The sequence below is a fragment of the Triturus cristatus genome, chromosome 9, assembly GCF_964204655.1.
Source record: "Triturus cristatus chromosome 9, aTriCri1.1, whole genome shotgun sequence".
Classification (NCBI taxonomy): domain Eukaryota; kingdom Metazoa; phylum Chordata; class Amphibia; order Caudata; family Salamandridae; genus Triturus; species Triturus cristatus.
In genome coordinates, this window is record NC_140592.1 from 157219067 (window position 1) to 157247051 (window position 27985).

At 45.3% G+C, this 27985-nt stretch overlaps 2 protein-coding genes across 4 annotated transcripts in view; one reads left to right on the top strand and one right to left on the bottom strand.

Moving 5' to 3' along the window:
* LRTM1 (leucine rich repeat transmembrane protein 1) overlaps positions 1-1922 on the bottom strand; it is a 74538-nt gene extending 72616 nt beyond the window's left edge. The window contains exon 1 of the mRNA XM_085624640.1: positions 1319-1922. Within this exon, the coding sequence (XP_085480766.1) occupies positions 1319-1325 (7 nt within the window). The 5' untranslated portion in view covers positions 1326-1922. The remainder of the gene's footprint in view (positions 1-1318) is intronic.
* The window catches only part of CACNA2D3 (calcium voltage-gated channel auxiliary subunit alpha2delta 3), a 2334275-nt gene that overhangs the window by 1908822 nt on the left and 397468 nt on the right, over positions 1-27985 (top strand). The window lies entirely within an intron of this gene.

The following is a 27985-nucleotide window of genomic DNA, read 5'->3' on the forward strand; positions in this document are numbered from 1 at the left end:
GCAATGTGCCACAACTCTGCAGATCGTGGAACTCCACAGAGTCTCGCTGAGCTTTTGAGTAAAACTCCACAATTTCCACCCAACCCTGTTCTTGATAGATCTGCCCCTATGAGTGCACTTGCTTCCTCGCCTTGAAACAGGACTCCTGGTGGGCTACGCTAAAGCTCGAACTCCTTCTGTGCCCACTGTCCTCACATTTGTCAAGTGGAATTGTTAATATAGCAAATGAGGTCACTGAGAACTGGGTGATATTTGATACTTCGAATTGTTTTACTCACTCCCCAGGCTCTCAACGTAATTACGTCGACTTTCAGAAGGGAGGTAATTCCGTGCTGCTGTCACGAGTACTCAAGCTCCTTCCCTTTTTTCTTGCCAGTGAACATTTTCCCTTAAGGTTTGTTAATATGCAGCAGTGGTGGCTCCTCGTGCAAGTGCTGCGGGGCGGTGAAGCGGGGTGGGGAGGGGCATGGTGGGGGTAGTAAACTTCGGCTTAGGGCCGAAGGTGTTAAATAAATAAATAAATAAAACGAATTGCGTTGCAGCGCGCGCAATATAATTCGTTGTGTTTATTTATTTATTTATTTATTTACTTAACTACGTTCGCCGGAAGCCGGAGTTTACTACCCCCCACCCTGCCCCTCCCCCGCCCCACCGCCCCGCAGCACTCCCACGAGGGGCTGCCCTGCCACTGATGCAGACAGCACAAATAAAGATGTACTCCGACGTGATTAATTGTGGATATGGGGTAAAGTCACTTTAAAACTGACAAAACTAGGTAAAACTCGCTAAAAGAGTAGGAAGGGAATATTCAGTGCTTCGATCAGTTCACACCGAGGGAGACGTCTACTAACAATGTTTAAACAGATGAAGGGTTCGAAATTAAATTTAACATAATTATTCAAAATGAAAATGTCGAGTGCTGTTGCATTCGTACACTAGTTAAAGTAATGTGATTCTCTGAGTCTATGTTACCAATAAAATCATTAATGTAGTCACATCCTCGAAAACAGACACCACAGATGTGAATTACATTGCAGCAGTCCCTAAGCATGGGAATTTTCAATTGGTACACTGGATGGGAAGGCCATCAATTCAATTGCACAGCTGGCAGAAAAGTTGGGGAGCAAAATATTCTAATGCGTAGTGATTAATACATACATTCATGGTCACATATCAATGTATCTGTGCATAGCTGTGATTCAAACACTGTATTCACTTCATTTTAAATAATAAGAAATTCGTATCGTAGTTTCATCGAAACTCAATTACTTTTGAATTTGGCATAAAAGTGTACAGTTCCAGAAACACATTAGCTCACCTTGCATGTCTGATTAGTGAGTGTTCCTTGCAGACGGCTGGCCCACTTCTAAAAATTGGAGAAAAAAACCACAAAGGTGGTTCTTGAGTGAGCCAGAGAGGTTATTGCAGGGTTGCCTGCTCCTCCCCTCCACAATCAAAGAGGGTAAAATGAGGCTCGCTTCTTCCCAAGTGGTCGATTGATTGAGTCCGTGGACGCTTCCATCGGGGCCGTCAATAGTCCATGACAAGTGTCCCGCTGTCACCCAACAATGTCTGTCTGCCTACTCCGCCGCCATCAGAGAACCCTTCTGTCCTCGTCCTCACTCGGCAGCCCATGGAAATATAGTCTGTCAACTCACGCTGGACAGCTGTAAAATTCAAATCCCTTCCCGGGAGCGAAGGCTTTTCGAATATTTAATCTGCCCGGAGTGCAAGGCACAAAAATAAAGCTTTATGTTAATCCCATATACTGTCGCTGCAGAATCCTTCTGAATTATATGTCGCGCTGCGTCAACCCTGGTAACATCAGATGACCCAGGGCTCGGCCCCTGGACATCCTGCCTTGTGACTGAGACAGCAGAGGCAGGAGGAAGGGGCCCGCCAGCTGATGACATGGGTCTGACAGCGCACTTGTTTGCTTTCTGGGGTTTATTCTTTTGACATATAAGGGGATTAGCTGTGTTGACAGGATTTTCAAGCATGGCAACACCAAGCTGGTGTCTCCCTTGGTGAAAATTGTTCATGCATTTGTGTATATGCTGGGGCTGGCTGAAAGTCACATCCTTTTTAATGTATTTCATTCATTAAATCTTTTTGTTTTTAATGAAATACTACTGCTAAAATGTGATTGTTGGCAGATTTGACTGTTGTACTATATATATATATATGTGTTTGTGTGTGTGTGTTTATACACACACACATATATACATAGCTGCACACATATATAAAAATGCTCATTGTATGTATGTTGAACAGCTTGGATTCTGCTTGTCCGCATTACTGTAATTAATGGTCTGATTTAAAATAGAGTGAATATTAATCACATCTTATATTGTAGGCAATCCTCTGCAGTTGCTGCAGCAATATTTTTAGCACTGAGCACATTCAAAGGATACTTCCAGGGGGAAGGTCGTTCAAAGTTAAACCACATGTGAATTCCTCTTCCAACAATAACACGAGGCGTGTTTTATAGACTGTATAGTCTGACACGAGAAATTATGACTTCTTCAGTTGAGTCTTCATCACGAATCTGACTTCGAAACCACAAGTGAAACATGATTCAGTTGACTTTTAAGCATCCCCTGGTAGCCATCGTCCTCTAGGCGCAGAGTGTATTGGGAAGTTGCAAGAAGAGAGGAAAGCCAAGTGTAACCGTGACCTCCAGTGCCCCTCAGCGCGAACACGCTAGCAACCAATAAGGTAGCAAAGGCATGGAAGGGAAAAAGACACGCTTCGCGGAGGCTTCTGGGAGTTTGTCTTTGAGGAGTGATTGTGAAAGGCTGCAATCGTGAATACCCGAGAACTTTTCGCTTCACATCTTTCAGCAATTGAATTCTATGTTACTAAAGAGCAAGGGATTATTCGAAAATCCGACAATAACGTGGTTTATGAATATTCTGTTTTTATAGGTCACAGTCCCTTATCTGTTATAAGTACTCTAGATTGGTTTAGATCAGTGAGGATGAACGCATCTGGTCCCTGCTGTTTTGTGAAAATATGGGTGTGCAGATTTTTTATGACAGGTTTATATTTGCAAAACACCTGCTTATTATCGTTCTAGCAGATCACAGATTTTTCTGCTTTCTCTTCTCTTGCTCCTAAACATATATTTTTTCCTGCACTTTACCTCATGCACTGCTTTATCCCCGCTGCAGAAAGAATTCACAATACAGCGTGCCTCAAATCATGAACGTTTCTTTTTACTCGCTCTTTAATCAACTATTTTCAAATATGTACTTGTGAGTTTAAAAGATAAGTGGTTTGTACGGAAGAGCACCCCTTGCGTAGATTTTCCTCATAGGTGACTTGACACCTGTGAGGAAAAGTTATCCAAAGTTAAGCCGGTGTACAAAATGGTGAAAGTACGAAGTACAAATAAAGTCCTGATTCTCATCTAAAAGGCCAATCACAGAGAATGTTGTGACCTTTGCATATTTTGTGTTGTGTTTGCAAGAAGTATTCGAGAGCCATGAGAAGAAAAACCTAAACAATTTTCACACACCTTATCAAAACAGGAACCCCATATGCTGAATTTTTTTCTGGAAAATCTATAGCAACATATCTAATCTATTCCAAGAATATACATTTGACACCCACGTATTTCTGTCTCAAAGCAACAACACAATGGTCTTTCACACAAACTACATAGAGATGTTAAGTGCGTGTAAAACGTTACGTCTGAATTACATTCGGTAAATTTCTTTACACTCTCAATACGAGGGCAGAACTCAGCCAGTCATATTGTGTGAAATACTGAGGCCCCGCGGCCTCCCTTTAGGTGCTAGTAATATTTAATGTAATGTATTGAGAAAGAGACGAGAGCGTGTAACAGATTTCCGAATGCAGCTCAGTCATTGCCCTACTCTCTCCTCAGCCCTGTTCCATTCTTTTACCTATTGAGGATGTGCTCAAGTGGCCATGCTGAAACAGCACGGGGAAGACAAAAGTAAGCATAGTAAAAACCAAAGCTGTACCCAGAAGTGGAGGCTAAAAGTCACATGAAAGGAAACCATCGACCAGACCCCACCCCATCAGCAGGACATCCCCAACCACAGACAGACCGGGAATCAAATGGAAAGTTAACCACTGCAACCAAAGAAAGAGAATCTGCCACATTCGTTTGGAACAAAACATTAAAAATGGTAGAAGTCAACCGCTGTATGTCAGAAGTACAAACAGTGAGAGCTTGAGCCATTGCCCAAATTATGTAAACGCAGTCCAGAGTCCCACAGATGGCCAACACAGAATCAAATGTGTAGTTCCACTCAGCACTAGGAGATTCCAGGATAAAATCATCACCTTCCAAGTTGGAGACAGAAACCTTAGGCAGTAAGTAAGTGGAGGAGAACCACATAAGAGACCATACTACCAACAAAGGGGCAACCCACCCTTCCACGGAAGCCAGAAGAACCAGAAGAGACGCAACCATCAATAGATGGCACCAGAGCATGCTCAGCACTCTACTGGCATATGGCCCATTTGAGATCTTAAGAAGCCTCGGGCCCTGGGAGTACAGAGCAACATCCATTGCAGGCCATGTGAAGGTAACCAGCACAAACTCCAAAGAGAATGTATTTAGGTATCTGCAGGCCACAATACTGCAGCCAAAGCTCACTGGTTTAGGACACATGTACACCACCTGCCCCAGAAAAACTGCAGGAACAATGTGTAGAGACAGATCCAAAAGGTAAGAACAGAGGATTGCCCAGACAGATGCCAGCAACAGGATGCAAACCCAGAACTGAATGATCCAAAGCCAGACCAAGAAGCCCAAAAAAGCCATGAGGCCCCACGATTGCCATATGGCCCTGGAACTCTGAAGTGGAGGAGTACGTGGAATAATATCAGAACTGTCAATGTACCACAATAAAGAACAGTTAGAATGAGCTAAACAAACTTGCAAGAAACACAAGAATACCACCGGCAGAAACAGAACCACACAAATACTGCAAAACATTGATGAAGGTCCACTGAGGTAAACAAACCAACGTAGGGAGGCTATGCCACAAGTCAGAGTCCAGGGATCGAATGGAATTGCGAACATGAAAGAAGATAAGCCAAAGAGCAACATCAGCCAACTTACCACTCTACCAAGCAGGAGACTGTGACCAAAACACAACCCGAAAGAAGGTGCTAGAACACAAAACATTCCCCAGGCACTAGCATCTGGATATACACATCTGAAACTGGAGCTGGCTGAGCCTCCTGAAATAAGAAATAGGCTCACCAAAGCCACTAAAGGGCAGGATAACCACAACCCCAAACGCAGCTGATGCCGAGGGAATAGATGAACCCAATATGGCTGAAACATTGGGGCAGAACTGAAAGTTGAAAATCACACAAAACCTGGCAGAGAAGGAGGCAATTCTCTGGCACAAAGAATCTGCAGCAAAAAGCCCAGAAACGAAACCTGTATAACCCAGATCAAGACAACAAGCACATCCAAGGCCAGTTTCAAATTGAGAACAAATGTACCCTAGAGGCAAACAATACAAACTCTGAGCACAAAAGGCTCACACAGGCACAGGAGGAAGGTGAAATGAAGTTATGTAAGTACACCCAACAGGCTGAGTGGGAAGAACCCAACTAGCATTCCACAATAGGGCACTCAAAGACTTCTGATGAGAACAAAGGATACACCTAGCCCTACATCCAAGCAGTAAAAAGCTATGATTAGGACAAGGCCTAAGCAAAGACTTTAACACAGACATGACAGAACATGACAAAAGCACAGACCTCGAGGATGGAAACATAAGGTATTAGATTCTCATACTTTACATAAAAAGGTGAAACAAGAATGATAAAAACTGAGGAAGGTGGAAACCCTGCCCCAGTGGTATCCACACCTGCAAATCACGATTAAAACTCCAACAGCAGCAATATGCTTGGAGTACAAAATACTTCGCAAACAGAGGGATGTTAGAATTTGATGAAGCTGGTGCATTGCCCTAGCCCCCGGGACTTACTTACCTGTTCACAAAAAGGCAAAGCCCTTTCAGACGCAGTTCCTGCGCCTGAGGCTCTCGCTTCGCTCTGCTTCTATGCACTCATTCTATCTCTCTCTCTCCTGCTCTAGGAGTTCTCGCTGTTGCTTGTGCAGCTTGTTGTATACTGCCAGTTGTTTTCTGTCTCTTCTCCCTTTGTGTCTCTTTTTGTGTTTGTGCCCACCGTTTGTTTTGCTCGCTTTTGCGCTCCTTAATTGCAACTTTTTCTCTGCTTTTTCCCACTTTTATTTCTTTTTCCTTTGCTTTAGTGCCCCTTAATTGTGATTTTCTCTGCTTTTACTCACTGTTTTGTCTCTCTCTAACTCTCTCTCGTGCACTGAATTGTACGTTTTTCATTGGTTTTGCCCATTTTTCCTTGGACTGTGCTCAGCGCCAGGAACCCTGGACTTCCCCTACTCACCACTACCACTAAGCATTTCTCAACACTCTCTACCCTGGCTGCCACTCATCATGCTATGGCTACACTGCAGCAGAGAGCTTTTACCTGTGCCTCCTGCAAGTTCTCATGCACTTGCACATACCCTGTACCCACTGCTCGCGCACCAACAGCACCCAGCACCTCACTTGCTCACAGTCACTCAAACTAACCACGATCCATGCTGCACGATATGCTTGCATGCATGTTCCTCATCACCCGCTCACTTACCAAACATGCCACAGAGGTTGGGGACCTGCTGCTCAGCCTCAATCCAGACCGGTCCTTCCTCGCAGAAACACGACTAAAAACCATATCTAAGCAGGACATCAGATTACAACCATACACATCAGCTACAAGATTACCAGGCAAGACTGCTAGCACAAGCGCAAAGATGGAATCGCCATCATATTTAAAGACACCATCAGCTGCAGCACCTCCACAGACACCCCCACCAAATACATGGAACAACTCACATTCAAGCTATGCATCACAGCCAGCTGTTTCCTGTGCAGAATCCCAATGTACAGACCACTGGGACCCCAACTTCACCAGAAACATCACAGACCTTGTTGTATCCCTCATCGTTGACTCCAACACCTTCATCCTCAATTCACCTGGAAGATTGCACAGACAGAAACTCAATGTCCCTTCTAGAAAACCCTGGAAATCTCACCCAACATATTACCAGACCCGCCCATGCTGCCAGACACATATTGGACCAGATTTATACCTCCTTCAACAACATCACATTACCCAAGCCAGCAACTCTGACTTGGAAATATAATGCCCTCATCAGCTTAAGCATCCCCATACCTCACAACCACAGAGCTAACACAGCCAGACACAACTGGAAAAACATCACAGAAGAGGACTGGGCTTCTGCCCTTTCCACACATCGGCTGGGGCAAACCAGCACCCTACCATAAGCCATCAAGAACTCCAACAGCTGGATCACCAAATGCAACAGCACCCTGGCTCCCTTTCAGAGCACCCCAGTGGCCAGAGACCAATCACATGCTTGTTGGTGCACAGAAGAACTCTGGCTGACAAAACACCACCGCAAGCAACTACATTGCTAGTGGGGAAAAAGTCAGTACACTACAGACAAAGACTTCTTCAAATCTGCCCTAAGACGCTGCCACCAGAAGATCCAGAACACTCTTACAGATCGCATCAACCTTGTAACAAACAGCACCAAAGAAACTTCACTATCATTAAAGAAGTCACCACACCTCTAGCAATGTCATCTCCACACAAGTCCTCTGCAACAAGTTGTCTGAGTTCTTTTGTGACAAAATCACCTCCATATAAGACAACTTTGACCCTCAACTGGACCCTATCAACGTCACAACTGAACTCCCCACACAACTGGAGAATGAACCCTGATCTTGTGGCCTGCCATCACCACAGATGAAACTGCCACTAGCATGAAATCCATCTTCTTGGGAGCCCCATCTAACTCCCCTCTACCCACCATGCCATCAGCAAATGAATCCTACCGATCAGCGAAGGACCAACATCCATCCTCAACACATCCATATTTCTGGACACCTGGAAACATTCCACCGTCATGCTCCTTCTCAAGACCCCATCTGCTGACTCAGCCATGCTCGTCAATTATAGACCCATCTCTCTCCTACTATACCTGGCCAAGGTGCTAGAAAAGATAATCAACTGACGACTTATTGACTGCCTCAGCAACCAACAGCTCCTCTGCAACATGCAATCTTGATTCAGGCCCAACAACCACACAGAAACATCACTCATCGCCGCTAATGGTGACATTCACCTGATCCTAAACAAGGGAGGCATGGCAGCCCTTATGCTCCTGAACCTCTCTGCAGCATTCGATATTGTCTCACACCTCATCCCCACCAGTTGCCTGCACAAATTGGCATCCAAGGACCCTCCCTCTGTTGGACCTGCTCCTTCTTAACAAATAAAACATAAGCTGCCAGCCTGGCACCCTACTCCTGGGAAGCCCACAAACTCATCTGCAGAGTAAGTCAAGGGTTGTCTCTCAGCCCCAGCCCCTCCAACCCATATATTATCCCTCGAGCCAATACAATTTCATTCGTGCACACAACATCAACATCCTCTCCTTTGACATGCAACTCATACTCTCCCTATCAAACAAGACAAGCAACAACAAAAAAACAAGTTTACCGCCTGCATGGCAGAAGTTGATAACTGGATGAAATTCAGCTGTTTCGAACTCAACGCCGACAAGACAGAAGTAGAGATCTTCAGCAAGATCACCTTGTCATGGGACTTCAGCTGGTGGCTGGAAGAACTCAGATTCACATTGCAACCAGCACCGATGCCTGGAGCCTCAGAAATATTAATTGACAGCAAACTCTATATGACTGCACAAGTCAGCACCATCATTGCATCCTGCTTCCACACCCTGAAGATGCTGAGGAAGAGCTCAAATGGCACTATAGCCACTCCAGAAAAAACATCACTCACGCTCTTGTGACCTGAAAGTTGGGCTATGGGAACACCTCCCATGTCGGTATCACCAAGCAACCCACCAGAAGAGTACAAGCCATCTAGAACTGAGCAGCCAGACCCATCCTCACCTTTCACCCAGACCCCACATCACTTCATACCTCAGGGATCTCAACTGGCTCCCATTACACAAACAAGCTAATTTTGAACTCTTCACTCATACGTTCAAAGCACTTCACAACTTAGGCCCCACCATCCTAAACAGTTGAATTTCCTACAACAAACCTTCCAGACTCCTCCACTTCGCAGGACTCCGATTCACACACATTCTAAAAATACACAGGAACAAATGCAAGCAGGAGCTTTCTCTTACATTGCTCCTGAAGTGTGGAATGACTTCCCACTTCACTTCAGAGCCTCTTCCTCTTTTATTGAATTCTGCAAGAAACTGAAGACGAGGCATTTTGATTAATCACCTTGTCATAGGCTGGGGTAGGCACACACATATGCTCAGCATCAAGATACCCTTGAGGGTGAGAGTTCACTTTAAAAATACATAATATAACATTTGCAGACAGATATGTGGAGATTAATGTAGACACTCATTGGAGCCACATCAAACAGCAAGCACACAAACAGCATGCAATCTGGAAAAGAGGCCAATATATATATATATATATATATATATATATATCTCCAAACAAACCTCCAATTCAAAGAACAGAAGTGCGCCGGACCAGATTTCAAAGGAAACACTTGCACTTTTATTCGTCAAAGAACAGCATTATGTATACCTTGCGCGTTTCAGCCACTATGGTAGCCTTGATCACAGGTGAGCTGCATAAACTGATTTGCGGCGTGACTACATCTTTATACGCCTTCGTCAGACTCTCACGTGTCCACGTGATACTGACCTCCTATATATATATATATATATATACACACATATGAATGCAACTTTCAAACAGCAAACACAAAGCCAGACATCATAAATGGCAAACCATATGTGCTGATAGAGAAAATCGTCGAACTAATCCACAAACTAACTTGAACCCACAAACATCTAAACCAGAAGCAACAAGGGAATATTGATGAGTCATGTGTGGATCGAAAAAAGAGCTTGAGTTTCCACTTATAAGAGAGGTCCTTGAAGCACCTTGTGATTAACCAGACCGCTAAGCAGACACACGACCAAGGCAATGACGGTCAGAGACCTGAACTAGTAGGCCAGAAGCAACACTGTAAAAAAGAACAGGTGAGTCATTAAACTAGAGAAGGAAAAACAAGGCCCTACACGCAGGACACAAAGAACTAGGCAGGTGCCTAAAAGTGCCAAACCCAGTGAGCCAATGAGTTGGCACAATAGGAAAATACTAATACAAATAAGCTGTCTACCACCAAATGCTGAGGGTCTAGCCTAGCACAGTACAGAGTTGACACACCAAGATATAGCACCTGAAGGACAGGCTTAGTGGGCAGCACAGTGACCATAGAGAATATTGAGGACCTCAGATGAGAAGAATGGATGTGGAATTAACAACACCATCCAAATCAATTGTGGGAAGCCAGTCATGAGCAAACGATTGGGTCAAAAGACACAAGAGCAAAAAAGTGTACTAGCAATCTTTTCAGAATAAAACAGTTCCAGGAACAAAATAAAAGCAGGTGCATTTGCAAAGGACAAGTAGAAACTGAGGACCTGATTTACTGTTTGGTGGGCAGTTTATTCTGTGGCACTTGCTAAAAAGTGGATGGGATATCTGTCATGTTTGTAATGGAGTAGCTCGTCTGCAAAGTTCTAGTCAGGCCTTTAGACTAGCCCGCACAGCCGTGTAGACATGTAACACATCAAGGAATTACTAATCTAGAGGCTCAGTAAAATGTCATATGACAGAGAAGGTGGGACCCAGTAAAGGTGACCCACAAGTTTCGGCCCTTATCAAACACATTAAGGAAAGTGGCTTGAACTGCTACATTTGGAAAGGTGAAACACAATTGAAAAGTCCATCAGGAAGACCTGCAGCACTAACCACAAACGCCCACCATGCAATCACATTGGAAACTCGCACACTCATTTGCTTATCTTCAGGAATACATTGTTCCCCTCAGATGGTCTTTGTTGTCAGTGTAAAACTTCATCAGGTAGGTTGTGAGCCCTCGGAAAATGGAGGGGGCTCGGGAGGGAAGGCAAAAAAGTCAGGAAAAGGGTCTAGGGAAAACTGAAACTAGGGTCTTAATATGACTTTTGGTAGGCAGAATGGCAGAATATACATCAATGAAACAAAGATGAGGAGAGAGGGTGTATTGAGTCGGAATCAGATAAATATGTATGTACTCTTGAGAGGACATCAATTAATCTCACAAATGTGCAGCGGACTTTCTTTTGGATACATGCACATGCTGTTCTAAAACAAATTGTTTCCCATATGTAAAGTGATTATACTGATGGCATACCATGCACACAAATCAGTAATTGGAAGCATTTTTATTACCGCAGTACATTTCTTGTAAATTTCTAATTTTGTATTACATGCATTTATTTTTATTTCACAGTGTAGTTTTACATTTTTTTTTACATCCTTGAAGAATGCCGAGAGACGTTTTAGACTTCAACTAGTCTCCTGCTAATATCTTGTGAATTTGTGTATGATAAGCGTGCAGTCAGTTTAAAAAATCGCAAGATACTCACACACCTTGCTAAAGATGTAATTTCACAAAATTCTTTCGGAATTTTATAAGATTTCACACAAACAATTGCACAATTTTGCACACACCTAAATCGCCAGTGGGAGCACACCGACATGTGAATACATTGTAGTGCATTTCTACCACTGAGTTTGGAATAGTAATGTATATTTAAATTACAATACTCATACATTTTATGGGCAGTGAGGTATGAGGTACGCTAAGAAAGCAAACCATCCCCTATTTCTATTATTTCTTCTCTAATTCAGTGGCATGAAGAAACCCGAAGCAGCTCTTAGCAAGATTTGGTAATGGGGTCCCTCCCAACCTCACCGCCTTCCTTCAGTGGCCTCTCACAGATGAAGTCCTAGCAAATATATGGAGAGACTTGTAAAAGCCATTATTCACACTGTAATGTTTTTCTAATGTTTGCAAAGTTTTATGTCTTTTAGCGGTAAAAGACATAAAGGTCCACAAACTTGTACATGCCATTTCTATTATGTCCGAAGTTGCTAGACATTTAAAGGAAATGTTTTCCTATGCTATGTATTTAAAATCATTATCATTAAATGTTGATCTAACAAGAAAATTACTACTCTGTTAATAAATAAAAAGAGCACACAATCTACACCAGTAGCAGTACGTGTTGGCCAACATTCTGCAGGGTGCAGGAATAGTTATAGCCTCCCTCCAAAAATGATTTATACCAGGGGAAATCACACTGCGGGACTCCAACTTGCACTCTGAGAGGTAGTTATCTATAATGCAGCTTTAGAGCTCCAGATTACAGTAGCAATTCTCCATCCATCGACTCTTTCTCATACAGAGATTGTATCAGCCTTTAGCTGGTGAAATGCCCAAGGTGGAGTAGATTGAGAGTCTGATATTGAATTAATGAATGCATTAATCAACACATTTATGAGTAAATGGGTGAATTAGTGAATGGATGAATAAATAAATGAATGAAAAGCTCTGGCCCCCCCAACCCCCTAACAAGGGGTGTCTTGTGTCTAATGAACCAAAAGTGAGCAAAATAAGTTAATACTGCTGGAAAGCCACAACTTCTTGTTTTTTTCTAAATGCACAATAGGTGGGTGCAAATCTAAGAAAAGGAGGGAGAGAATTTCACAGCTTAGCAGTGCAATAGAAAAAAGAGTGGCCTCCGTTTCGACTTTTTAAAATCTTGATACCTGTAGGAGCATAGAACCTGAAAAATGTAGGGCTCATGCTGGCCAAGAAAGGGAAACTTTCTTGGACAGATATTCCTGCATTTTCTATAACTCCAGATTCAGTCCTCAACATGAGTCCAGCCAAATTAGGAATTACTCTACTAATTGAGGTCATAGAGTGCTGGTGAGAATATCTTCTTCAAATTGAATTCAGGCTACGTTTTAGAGAACAACGAAGGACGTAATACAGTTTTCCATCATTCCAGAATTGATCCAGAGCACCTAACTAGCAGGTCACAATTCACAAAGACTTTCCTCTTTACAGGTGTGAGATGCTCCTAACTACCGAATTGCCCATCAGCAAGCCACATCTACTCAGCAGAGACATTTTTGTGAAACAGCCCATGAGCTCTATCACTGAGCTGACCATAGTTGCTAAGGGACATAGATAGAAACTTTGCAGGACCTATTTCTGTTAGCCCTGGCATCCTTAGGGTGGTGTGTCCCCAACGTTTTGCCCTTTACCTCCTGTTTTTCTGATTCTCTTTTTGTTCGCCTTAGGACTCTGAGCACTTTACCCTCCTAAACAGTGCTAAAGTGCATATGCTTCCCCCAAACATGTTTATGATTAGTGTACACCTAATTGAAATATTAATTTATTGGTAAGCCTCTTGTAAAGAAAGTATACCCTATACCCAGGGCCTATAAGTTAAATACTACTAGTGGGCTGCAGCACTGATTGTGCCATCCACAGAAGTAGCCTTTCAACCCTGCCTTGGGCCTGCCATTACAGGACCTGTGTGTGCAGTTTACTGTCACTGCAACTTGGCATTTTAAACTACATGCCAAGTCCCCAACGCCCCTTTTATTACATATCAGTCACCCCAAGGTGCGCCCTAGGGGCAGGGTGCTATGTAAGTAAAAGCTATGACATGTACCTGTATGGTTTTCGTAACTAGGTAGTGGCAGTTCATTTTATTTTTCACTACTGTTAGACCTACCCCTCTCTTTCGGTAGCACTGGGAATTCCTTAATTATCTTTTAAGCTGTAATTTCTAATCAGAGAGGAGTAGCTTTTTGATGTTTCATATGCTTGGAATGGTACTGATAAATCCCACTTACTGGTGAGGTTGGATTTAACTATACTATTTTAGAAATGCCACTTTCAGAAAGTGCAAAAAGAACAATTGATAGACAGAATGTTGAACAATGTCACCCATTCACTCATGTACAGAGATATGGGCCTAAATCCATTGTGTTTTTTGCTACCAATGTCATTTCAGTTTAAACCCAGTCATATGCAAATCAGTCTTGACCCTGCTCCCTATGGGAACAGTCCAGCCAGAACTGCCAGGCCAGGTCCTCCTTGGACTGGAAACAAGCATTATGGGACTGGTTTTGGGGTTTCACCCCTCAACAGCCAGGCTAGCTTGGCTCCAGTTTTTCGATAAATAGTATACCTCTGACACCATTAATCACACGTAGAAGCAACTTTGGAAATGCCGGAAACACGAGAACAGCGGAGACCGTGAAATCAACGCCGGAGTCCCCAGAGATTAAAACAGAAACCCGACACTGCGAAAGAGAGAAACAAGTCAGAGCAAAAATCACCCATTTGAGCCGGCAGCCCATCAGTGGAACGGCAAGATAAAGACAAACAAGCGATCACACACGTTTGAAGAGCCGAGACAAGTCCGAACCCCATCTATAGAACAGCCCTGAAGACGACCTCAGAACCAAGACACAGGTCCCCATTGTTACAGGTCGAAACGCGTCGGCGGAAAAAAAAGCAGAGATCAATAGTAGTAGAAGGGGAAAGTAATTTATAACAGTGCCCCCCAGAGCATACATATTAAAATAAATTAAAGTATGCCCCAATAAACTCTTTGAGTCTTGAAATTGACTCTGCTCAGGACCGCAACCATAGCCGGGACTACAGGACCCAACTAGCCAAAAGTCCTTACAGATAATCTATTTCGGACATACAATTAATGAAAAAATGATTTTTTTGATTGTTTCATATGTAAAATTGATTTATCTTTTGTACATTTTCAAATTCACTGTAATTGTATTTTTTGATACTTCACGTAGTCACTGTACAAATGTATATATATGTCACTATATATAATAATGTGTCACAAGAGATGAAGTAGTGTTTATACTGTCTAAACAAATCAAGCAAATGAAACAAATGTCATCAATCGCAGTCATTAAATAGACTAGCTGACATAAAAAACGTGTGATTAATGGTGTCAGAGGTATACTATTTATCGAAAAATTTAGTCCAGATTCCAGCCTCTGTCATTCCATATAGAATCTCCCCCAAATTTCTATCCAGCTTGGCTCCAGTGGCATGAAGAGCATGGGACCCATGTCTGGGAATACCCGTCCCACCCGGGTTGACAAATACACAAAGAACAATAGATGGACAGAATGTTGAACAATGACAAACATTCACCCAGAACACAGATCTGGGCCTAAATCCATTGTTTTTTTGCTCCCCGTGCCATTGCAATTTAAACCCAGTCATATGCAAATCAGTCTTGACCCTGATCCCCATGGCAACATTCCAGCCCAAACTGCCAGGCCAGGACCTTCCTGGACTGGAAACAGGGAACCTGGGACCGATTTTGGGGTTTCACCCCTCATCAGCCAGGCTAGCTTGACTCCAGTGGCACTGAGAGCACAGGACTCACATCTGGGCTTTCCCATCCCACTCGGTGACAAATGCTAAAAGAACAATTGATAGACAACATGTTGAACAATGTCAAATATTCATCCCAAGTACAGAGATCTGGGCATAAATCCATAATTTCTTTGCTCCCCGTGCCTCTGCAGTTTAAACCCAGCCATTTGCAAATCAGTCTTGACCCTGCTCCCCACTTCTAGAGCAATCTCACAGTGCACCTCTATCCTCTCATATTTACCCCCAAACCTGTCCCAGGATGCTTGTTTCTGGACCAGGGAGGACCTGGCTTAGCAGCTTGGGACTGAACTATCCCCATGAGGAACAGGGTCAAGACTGATTTGCATATGGCTGGGTCCAAACTTGGGTAGAGAAGTGAGCAAGAGAACAATGGATTTAAACAGCATCTCTTGACTGGAGGTGAATGTTTGATTCATTCTTCATTCTGTCCATTATTTGTTGCTGCAGCACGTTTAGAAAGTGAACATTTCTCTCCTCTTACTGCTCTCTGTGCCTGACAGAAAATCTCCAGTACACGTCTAGGCTGGGTGACAACTACATTTATGCATTCCCTCTAGACAGCCACAACACAGGACACTCAACTGCATCTGCATTCATCTGCATACTGATGGGTCATCCTGGGCAGAAGGAAGGAATGGAGTAGAAGAGGTAACACTTCACATGAACAGGTTGTGTCCTGACTCACAAAAAGGGCTGAATTACCTCCCTCCAAAGCTAGGGTGGCAGACAGGACTGGGCTGAATGGGGACCAGTACACTTCAAAGAGTTCTTTAGAAGTCACCCCCCCCCCACATCAAAGGCACTTTTGGGTATAAGTACTGGGTCTCTGACCCCATCAAGTAAGACACATGTGGGACCTGTAACCAGCCTTCCCTGGCTCCACATCTGCATATTGCCAGCAGGACTGCTGTGCTGACAGGAGGGATTGCCACGTTGCTAACTTCTTTGCTGTGTGGCCTGCTGCTTGCTGAGGACTGTGCTGCAGGAGGGACTGCCACTCTGCGACCTGCTTTGGTGTGCTGGCCTAATGACTGCTATCTTTTTTTGTGTGCTAAAGCTCTACGTGCTCTCCAAGTGCTTGCTGGCGTTCACATCTTGGGACTTTGAAAGAAATTATCTGTACGCGGTCAGGAGAAGCACAGGCTTATCAAGGCCATGTACAGGTCACGCCCAGTTTTACTTGTTTGGGTCGACCCTGCATATTTCCTGGGCACTTCACCGTATACTTACATGCTATGGATTTCAGTATCTGAAGAACCGTAAAGATGTTCATGAGTATTCGGGCCATTAGCAGAGAAGATTGTACAGCAGCTACATGACATTTGAGTTTAGAGGGTGCTAAGTAGCGTGTTTGCTTTCTCTCCGGCTCATTTTCACTTGTCCATCTGTCAGACCTTGAAAATGTCCATACGACGAAACGTGTCGTCTGCCAGTGTGTCTCACTGATTTCGTAAGAAAAAGACCAGAAAATAAAAGAAAGAAAATTTGAAATTGGACTATTTTTGATAACTTTCATGGTAACTATACCTATACACTGCATGGACTACCTATTGTGTGCCTCAGTATTTGTGGATATAAATGGCTTGCTGGCATTCCCCCTGGTTTCGAAATCTCACAGCCATCAAAGATTTCATCTGTGTACTGCTGCCATGGGACACTACCAGCCATATGTCTGGCTGCTGTTCTTGAAAACCTTGAGAGCTTCAACCTGCCTTGTGAACCAAGCGAGCACCCTGCTTTTACCACTGATGCCACAGCACCAAGAAATACACTTCCAGCATGACTCTGAAATCAGGCATTCCACAGTATGCCAGCCCGAGTGCCTGCCTCTACATGAGATGCGCAGCACCCCGGCCAGACACTCCAAACGTGATTTGTGGCCCTGCTGCACACGTTGCCTTGATGATCTAGGACTCACTGCGTTATCGCCCCAGCACGGATCATTGCCGGGAACGTCAGGCCCCGCCTGCTTTCATGAAACGAGCTGCAGTGCCACTTGTTGAAATACCTCCTTTCTTATCCCCTGAGAAAAGGTACAGTGCTTCTCGAGACCCATGAGGCCTCTGCACCCAGCCTACATGACATCATGGGTGGCTGGAGAACATTGAGAACTTGGGAGTGTACGATGCTGGTGCTCCAACTGTGAGGGACTTCCTTTGCCTTTCTTTTCTATTACCGTAAAGCACCAAAAAGAAGTGGGTATACTTGTTGCACTGTGAGTTTTACCTGAATATTTTGCATGCACATATCCTGAAAATGATTGATTGTATTTTCATTCTTTTAGTCTCATTTTGTTACTGATATAGAAAGCTATTTTTATAAACCTATGTGGAGTCTTTTTGTGGTGTATTAATTGTGTTTCTGTGTATATGTGTTGTGCAAATACTTTGCACATGGCCTCTTTTGATAAGCCTGCCTGATCTGTGCCAAGCTACAAGAGGGTAAGCACAGGTTATCTGATTTGTGTATCTAGCTTACCCTGGCTAGAGTGGTATGCTCTGCCTAGCCAGGGTGTATAGCTTAGTCAACCAGAAACCCCATTTCTTACAGTCTCCTTAGTCCTTTGAAGTGCTCAATTTGCCATCACTCTAAATATCTGCTTTCTAGATCCAACAGAGCAGTGAGACACTAAGGGGCATTTTCACAAGGACTTATCTCTGATTTAGCTCCACCTTAACGCATCAAAGGTGGAGATAGACCTAACACCCCATTCACAAGCTGGTGCAAGCTGCAGATCACCAGTATTCCCGCAATAACTGCCCCAAAATTTATCTCCACGGTGGACACCACCAACTAACCCTAATGAGATGCAGAGTAGGCGTTCCCATGCAAAAACAGATGAAAAAACCACACCACCACTTTCACAACGAACTGCCAGATCCGCAAAGCGAACCAAAAACAGGCAATAAGCCACGGTAGCCGCAGGTATTTAACACCTGCCTCAAGCAGGTGTAAAGACGGACGACTACCTGCAGTAGGCAACGGAGCCCCACACACAGCCACACCCGAAGAACAAACAACAACATGGAGCTACTCATCATGCAGCTCGCAGCTCCAACAGGGCCACAATGTGAGAAGTGGGCCTGGTATATGCTGTCCACTAGTTATAGTGGGCACCTTGCACCAGTCCAAACAACCCCTTATTGATGATAGGTTAAAGATAACCTTTATTGAAAGCTATCCTAGTGGTAGCTATGGAGAGCAGCCTTCAGGCTAAGTCTTGAAGGAATGAAAAGCAGCTTGTTTTACCAGTCTATAATCTCTTGAGTGGCTAAATGAAAGGAGACCACACCAGGTATATATATAAAATATATGTATTTATTACTAAACACCCCCCCCCCTAGTCTTTTTATGAGGCTAGAGGCAAAAGCACATAAGTTACACTTCAAATAACACAGTAAATTAGCACAATATACGATAGGCCCTAGGGGCGAACCAAAACATATTTTAAGAAAGTGGTATAAGAACCACGAGTTTACTAGACACAAGGCCTAGAGCCTGTAGAATTGCTGGGACCCCAAGGAACCACCCAAGCTAGTGACACAGGGGACCCACGGGGGACGTGTGCAGTGTGAGAACACAGCCGCGAGCTCCCTTTGGCATCTATGGGGAAAGTCGCAGTTAGAATTTTTAAAGTTTAAGGACACTTAGGAGTGGACTGGGAACAAACCCTTTTGGACTTAGATGGTTCTAGGGCCAACACCCACGGGAGCACTGTAGTACGCGTGTTACCTCACCTCGGGGAGCCGGGTGCATAGGTGTCAAATGGTGTCGCGTCGTCGTTTTCAATGGCAGCTTGCTGAAAAGTGCTGCTGCCGGGGAGATGAGAAGTGTCCGAAGAGATCCAAGCCTGGATCGAAGACCTGAAAGCAGAGGGGACAGAGTCTGGGTCACTTGCTAGTGACCAGGGGCGCGATAGATGAATGCCCACTGATGTCGGGTGCTTCGGGTGCGAAGAGGGGAGCTTGACTCTTCAGCCACAAGGACCGGGAGGCGTCGAGGACAACCAGGAGCTGGATTCGAGCTGTACCACAAAGGATGGCGAGTGCTGCAGCGTCGGTGCCCGGATTGGACACAACAAGCCTTGGCAAAAGCAACCCATGCAGGAAGAGAAAATATGTGTCGGTGCGGACCAGCAAGATCCTGGGGACTCCCCAAGCAATGGGGAGTCAGGGCATGTCTGGAGCAACCAGGGAAGCCCAATTGAAGTATGAGTTGCCTTCACAGGGACCCAAAAGTCGACGGACTGGGATCGCGAAGGAGCCTCAAGCGAACACACAAAGGGTGGGCTCACGGAACACTCATGGAGTGTAGGCCAGCAATCTTCGGTGAAAAATCAATGCACAGCCTCAAAGGACATCGAGAAGCTGATGCAATTGCAAATGTGCACGGTGTCCAGCGGTTCTGGTTCCACTGTACCCACGAGGGCTACGGGTCTCAGCTTTGCTGGGAACTCGGGTCAGCCTCTGGGAAGTCTGGAAACCCACCTCCTGAGCTGCAAAGTCCTCAGCGTCTGGCGGGAGCTTCGGAGATGCAGACCGGTCAGATGCGTCTTTGGTGCCTGCCAAGCAGGGGAGTAACTCCATTACTCCAAGGGAGATTCTTCAGTCATCCAGTCGTGTTGATCGTCGAAGTTCCAGGATTTCTGTAGCAGAGTTTCATCCAGGTGTAATCTAAAGTTCTGTAGTCAGGGGTTCCTTCTTTATACCCAAGGAAGGGGTTGGACTAACTCTGGGGACCCACCTATCGGAGGGTTTCGAAAGAGGGGTGGCTACACCCATTTCCTTTGTCTAGTTTCGTGCCAGAGCAGGGGCTGGTAGCTCCTGCAACCGTTTTGAACTGGACTATGCAGAGGGACATCAAATGTGCCCACAGTGCAAGACTTCAAAGCACTCTTGGAGTATACCCACCTAGCCCCAATCCAGTAAGGGATGTCTGGGAGGTGGTAACACCTCTCTGTGACAGGAAATCTATTGTCCAGGCATCCCCTGCCAGAGTTTCAGTCAGTAGCAGGAGGCCAGACTCGTGTCTGTGGCTGGCAGCATACATTTTGTGATGCCAGGGCTCTGTTAGCTGGTACCGGGTATACCGGTGCTGTCATGTCTCTCCCTCTAGAAGGGTGGGATCATACTCCCACACCGGTTACTGGTGTGGGGGTATGATTCCAAGGTGTTTGATACCAAACACAACATGTTTCCGTCTAGCCAGTCTAAAGTTAGCATTTACCGTTTGGTTATAATGCACTTAAGAGTATATGGTCAGGCTGCATCACAGACAACCCCGGAGAAGAGATTCCGAAGGCTGCAGAGGGGCTCTGCTCATGCATGGGCACCCTCTCATAGAAAACCAATCACCCTGCCTTCAGGATTGATAAGGCCTGCCATAGGGGTGACTGATAGGTTTATAGGTGCAGTGATAGGTGGGATATAGTGAACCTATACCTCAGTAAGGGGTGCATGCACCACCTTACCCAGGCTGCAGTAGCAGACCTGTGTTGTCATTTTGGAGGGCTTCTCAGGGGTGGCATAATACATGCTGCAGCCCCTAGTAGGCCTCTGGGGACCTATGCCCTTGGTACATAGTATACCATATACTATGGATTTATAAGGGCACCCCAGAATCCAACCTGTGGTGTACCTAAGGTACTAGAAATCAATTTGGAGAGGAAGCAGCTAGGCTGGGGTCCTGAATAGCAGGGCCCCAGCCAGACTAAAGTCGAAAAACAGTGAAACATCAGCAAAAAGTGGGGGTAACCATAAGAAGCAGATCCTACTCTCCTACACACAACACCTACCGCCACCACCCCCAGGACCGCCACCGCCCCCAGGACCTGGACCACCCGGACCACGACAGAGGCAACGCAGAGTAAGACAGCGGACATACCGAAAATGCACCACTCTCACAGACCTAACGCCTGAGGAAGTCATTGCCCACTACAGGCTCAAAAGGACAACCATCCTCTGTATCATGACCCACATTGCCCACAGGTTGACGGTCCCAACAAAGCGGATGAACCAACATCCCTCCGCAGACAAAGCTGCTGGCTGTGCTGCACCTGTTGACCTCTGGTACTTTCCAACCAACAACTGCCAGAGTCGGAGAGGTCTCACAGCCAGCCCTATCAAAGTTCATCACACCTGTCCTGGATGCCATCCTCAGCTTCAAACCCCAGTACCTTCACTTCCCCAACACTGCGCAGGAACAGCTGGAAACAAAGCAAGTCTTCTACGCCATAGCCGGATTCCCGGCCGTGATGGGGGCAATTGACTGCACACATGTCCCACTTGTGCCCCCGCTGATACTGCACACCACTACCGCAACAGAAAGCACACTCATTCCAACAATGTGCAGGCAATAGAGGACCATCGGGGATTCTTCACCAATGTTGTCGTCAACTACCCAGGCATGATTCCTTCATCTTCCGACAGTCCATCATCAACCACATGGCACATATGACACTGAACTGCTCGTTGGTAAGTGCCAAATCAACACATCACACACCCCAAACCCACCACAACACAATGCACAACTGTGGGAATGCACACTTGACCAAACAACATACAACATTGTTAAACTACACGACCACCTGCCAGACACGACAACACCACTCCATGGTCATTTTGGGCTACCCCTGCACCCAATACAGACATATCATGGCACCACAGCCACAAAACAGCTGAACATGTGGAGATGCAGAATGCAGCCATGTGCGAGGATGCAAGTGACCCGTGAATGGGAATGTACACAATGAGAAAGAAGTGAGGCGTGGATGTGCAGGACAGACATGGGTATGCAAACCACAGACATGTCCATGCAGACCACAACTGCTGGTGACTGGAGAGTAGTGAGCAGTGGACGCAACCATGTCACCCTAGGCCGTGGGTCAGATAGCGGAAGTGTCACACGCTTCGACCCCCCCTGTGTGCGTGAGCGTAGTGGGTTGGCCTTGAGTACGCCAGGGCTGCGCTGGGGTGTGGTCAAAAACCCCATTGCGCAGAGAGTGGTTCACTCCCGGGAAGGCCAACGTCACTGACCGTGTGGTGCCGCGTGGCCTGCAACGAGGCTGACACCATGAGCAGCGGGGCCTGCGACCCTGTGCGCCTGCTGCACCCCAGGACGCTGACGCACAGACAAGACCTGCCTGCCCCAGCGCACCAGTGCCACACTGCTCACCTGCCAACACCGTTGGGTGTCAAAGAGGGCCCACCACGTGCCGGTGCAAGCTCCAAGCCCCAGTCCTGCGACATCTGCAACCTCCGCAGACCATTGCTGCCCCTCCCCCTGATGCTGGCCCACATCACTCCTAACTTATTGACATGCTCCACCGGCATCCTCTTCTGCCCAGTATGTCCCACATGTGGAACAGTGTCCTGAGTCCTGAATGGCCGTGACCCCAAGTCCGTGGCAGCGGCCACAGCACCAGATTCCCTTCGATCAGTGAGGCATAATTCCATATCGCAGGCCTGCAACACGTGGTGCCACTAACCCTGTACGCCATGAGTGACCGTCATCCTCCGGCAGAGCATCATTGGTGTCTGAGCCTGGGGGTTGTCATCAGCAACGGGCAGATACGGACTTGGTGTCTGGCATGGGTCTGTGGCATTCATATCCGCCATGTTGCCGGACACAGCTACCATGTGCCCTCTGCATCATGCCCTGGGGGTAGACCTCCAATTCTCCCCGTGACACTCCATGGAAGGCACATATGACACATGCGAGGCCCTGCTCTGCCCTCATGACCCTACCCCAGTCTCCCGCAGGTCAGCGTCAGTGGCCCCATGTGCATCAATAATTAATTGTGCATGATATGCATCAGATGTATGCACAACACCAAAGCACTAGCAGCATAGATCAAAACCACAGTGTATATCCTTCTAACCAGACACAAGAATAACATAGGGTCCAAGTCTTTCATCCTCTCTGTTGTACTGTACGCTCAAGCATATACATATATATATCTTGTAGCCTTGCGATTGTGTTGTGGAACTGTTCTAGGTCTTGGTTAGGTATGGTTTTCAGTTATCTGATGTTCATTCCCTACTTGTGTGGGGGATGAAATCTCTTTATTGGTCGATCTGATCCTGCATCATTGGTTTGGGATTAGCCAGCTCTTATCTCATTCCAGAATTCCAAATTATCATGGATATTACTTGTTTGAGAGGAGGCGATGCAGTAATTGTGCTGCTGCTGTGGAGAATAAGAAGTTCCACCTATGTGATAAATGTTGCAGGGTGACATAACATTACCAGCCGAGGTGCTTGCCTGTAAGAGCTCATTGGAGGTCTTAATTGAGGTACAGCAGTGCTTAGTGCAAATCAGAATAGAAATGCAAGTGAGGGTAGAGATGTAATCTGCGAGTTTTGTGGAAATCTTACTGGAATATTTCATCATGGTGGTCGTCAGGGTGGAACTGCATTGGGGGAGCTCTACCGAAGTCCTATTGATATAGCAATGCAGGCTGCAGGTATGGGAGGGTAGAGGTGCACTGTGAGAGGGCTCTAGAAGTCTTATTGGGGTAGCAGCATATTGTGTAGGTCAGGGAGGTCTGTGGAAATCTTAATGGATGGCAAAACGTGGTATAAGTGAGGTTAGACATATTTTAATTGAGTATTGTGTGGAAGCCTTACTGGAATACTTCTGAAGGGTGCAGGTTAGGATAGAGCTACATTGCAGGAGCTCTGTAGAAAAGTACTGGTAGAGCAATTCACAATCCAGGTGCCCTGCAAGTGTTTTGTTGAAGTTTTACTGGGATAGCCGTTAGTAGTGAATGTCAAGGTAGACATGCATGGCACCGATGAGACAAAAGATGCTTTGTGGCAGCTCTGGAGACATCCTAGTCATGGGATAGCAGTGCATGCACAAATGAGGACGGAGATACATTTTGAGAGTGGCTTGGAAGCATTTGCCCTAATATAACAATGTAGGATGCATGTGAGAGCAGCAGTGAGCAGGGAGAGCTCCATAGAAGAATCAATCTCGGAATTGCAATGCAAGAATACAAATGACGGTAGAGATGCATTGTGACATGTGGAAGTCTTATTGATGGGGGAGCAGTGCATGGTGCAAATCAGGATAGAGATTTATCATGAGAGCTCTGTGACTGTCTGTCACTGTCTGTGCTGAGACAGCAGTGCATGGTGTAAGTGAAGAGACCCACTTTGAGAGAGCTTTGTCGTTATGTGTTCATATTCCCTTCCTCGAGTCAAACTTCATAAAGGAGACCCTGATGTTTCCAAAGAGAAACAGATTCATCCCCCACATGGGAACACATTGGACAGATGCAATTTAGAAAACTACAGTCAAGAAAGACAGAGCTTGAACTTTCAGCTTCAACAGTAGATTATGGAAGATGGACACATCCCCTGACATTATATGAGATGAGAAAGTGATATATGTTTCCCACACTATTCGGACCCAACGGGAAGACAGAAGAGAATGTCGCAGGTAATAATATGAGATATACTGCATATATGTCTCTGTTAATACATAGTCACTGAAGATATCACTCAATTCAATAAATGTGTCATATCATGTCCTCAATAGATCTATGGGTACCGAAAATGCCTCAGTTGCTATCCATCTTTTGCAAATTTTGTTTTTAACTATAACCTTGTAAATAAATATATTTCTATGTTTATACCGACTGTATGAGAGTGAAAAATATTTAGAGTGAACGAGTAAATGAGAGCAAAAGAAAAGAGCAAAAAGAAGCAAAAAACAGTAGAATATAATAACATGTTCTCTCTTGTTGCATATGACAAGGATTGCAATTGATTTCAGAAGCAGCGTCTGAATTATTACCACGGAGAAAAAAGTTCCATATGGCTGTAAAAAGGGAGAGCTGGTTTATTACTCATTTGCTGGCTCCTCTGTACTGACGGGGAATAAATTAGGTAATAAATGTCAAATGATTTAAAAAAAAAAAAAAAAGTCCATTCTATTCTAAAATGACTTAATAAATGCATTTAATGATGTACTCGGCCCTAAAACACTGAAGGTTTTCATCGCTTTATGCAATTGCGGCATTCCTCCTGAGGTTCTGTTCTTATAGTCATACCGTGTTAAACTCTACAGAACATTGTCGCAAACATTTCGTGTGACAAAGTTTATATAGTTTTTCGAAACACTTTAGGAGGGTTCGTGGAAGACTATGCGTCTTCCAAAGCCAGCTGCTTGATTTTAGCTGGGGTTAGTAATATAATGTCAGAAGAGCTCAGTAGCTGATTAAACCTTTAAGCAAAGTGGTAGTCACAAGTGTTTGTATGCAGAAGCTCTTCCTTGGGCCTTTCTTTACTCAATTGCTCAATCAACAATAGTTTGCCTTTAACTGTTAGGACTATGTTAGAATGCGCAATGGAATATGTGGGATGTGTCGGCTAATCCTCCTCTCATTTAAGCGGGCACTAACTGGTAATAAAGGCCCACCTGGGATGTAATGAAGCTCCACCAGCCAATCAGAATTCATCTCCCACAGCCTTCTATGTTGCTCTTGCTTTGCCCTACTGATAGTACATTAGGACGTTCAGCTTTGTGATGAACGACACAAATCACTTCACATCTGTCATGGCACCCTCCATCTTTTCACATCAACTTTTCAATGCCTATTTTCCCTAGAGAAAACCTTGGCGCAGTCAGTGTCTGGGTGGATTAATATGAGAATTGCCTCTCCGTCGCTACATTAAAAACATCTAATGACTCACAAATTCACAACCATTGGTGTGGCTCCCAAGAGTTGATCACATGGATCTAAAGATGGGCAAATTAAGTTGCCCAAGTGACAAGATGCTTCTCTATGTATAGAAGGTTCTGCTAAATAGTATGAGGGGCATGCTACAAACGAGCGGGACCGCACAGGCTTCAAGCAACAGTCAATGAGGTACAAAATGTACAAATAAGGCAAGATTTACCAGGTAAACAACTTTGGGGCTTATTTACAAACCCCTTGCTTAGTTAGTAAGTCACTTTTTCCCATGGTAAAAGTGATACACCAGCGGTGCAAGAGGCTTGCAAATATGCCCCTTTAAGTTAAAATTTTCAAGTGTTCAATCTGCTCCAGCAGGCAGCCATATCTGGACGTGGCAAAATCTAGTGGCACAATTGGTAGGGTGCTCCACCCTCTGTGCCAGTGATTTTTAAGTCTCGCTGAGCCAGCTCATGCACTGCTCCGAGACATTTAGTATATGCATTTTCAAAGTGCTGCCACAGCAGGCTTTTGGTGGCCTAGCGCTTGCGTTCACGCGCGCAGCCGCCATTTGCCTCCCTTCCAGCGCTTCCCGGCTGACCGAGCTTAGCCATGTATGATTCCCAATGAAGCTCCCGCAGGTGCACATCACCATCCTATCTCCTCAATTTTAATATACGTTTTTATGTTGTGATGTCATGAATTGATGGGTCTTTCATGGTTTATGATGTCACTTAGCCCATATTATCGAAAGAAGTACAATCTTTAATTATTTATGCAACTTTCGTGATTGTTTTTGAGTGATTACTTGGTGGTATTTGCTAATTGAGTTCTCAATAGCAATCTTGAGCGCTACCTGCTTTTGGGCATTGTCATATTGCACTCAGGCGTTCCATCTATTACTGTTAATTAAATCCTGACCCTACTCGCCACTAAAGAGCCTCTCGCAGACTCTCACAGACACTCTCACAGATACTCTCTCACAGACACTCTCTCACAGACACTCTCTCACAGACTCTCTCACTGACTCTCACTCTCACAGACTCTCACTCTCGCACAGACACTCTCACAGACACTCTCACACTCTCACAGACTCTCTCACAGACTCTCACAGACTCTCTCTCGTAGACACTCTCTCACAGACTCTCTCTCTCTCATAGACTCACTCTCACAGACTCACTCTCAGACACTCTCTCACAGACACTCTCACAGACTCACTCTCACAGACTCACTCTCACAGACACTCTTTAACAGACACTTTCTCAGACTCTCTCTCACAGACTCTCTCTCACAGACACTCTCTCACAGACACTCTCACAGACTCTCTCTCACAGACTCTCACCGACTCTCACTCTCACAGACTCTCACTCTCTCACAGACTCTCTCACAGACACTCTCACAGACACTCTCACAGACACTCTCACACTCTCACAGACTCTCTCACAGACACTCTCTCACAGACACTCTCTCACAGACTCTCACAGACTCTCTCACTCTCATAGACTTACTCTCACAGACTCACTCTCAGACACTCTCTCACAGACACTCTCACAGACTCACTCTCACAGACTCACTCTCACAGACACTCTCTCACAGACACTCTCTCAGACTCTCTCTCACAGACTCTCTCTCATAGACACTCTCTCACAGACTCTCTCACAGACACTCTCTCACAGACTCTCACAGACACTCTTGCAGACACTCTCACAGACTCACAAACTCACAGACTCTCTCTCAGACTCTCTCTCAGACTCTCTCACTGACTCTCTCTCACAGACTCTCTCACAGACTCTCTCATAGACTCTCTCACAGACTCTCAGACACTATCTCACAGACTCACAGGCACTCTCT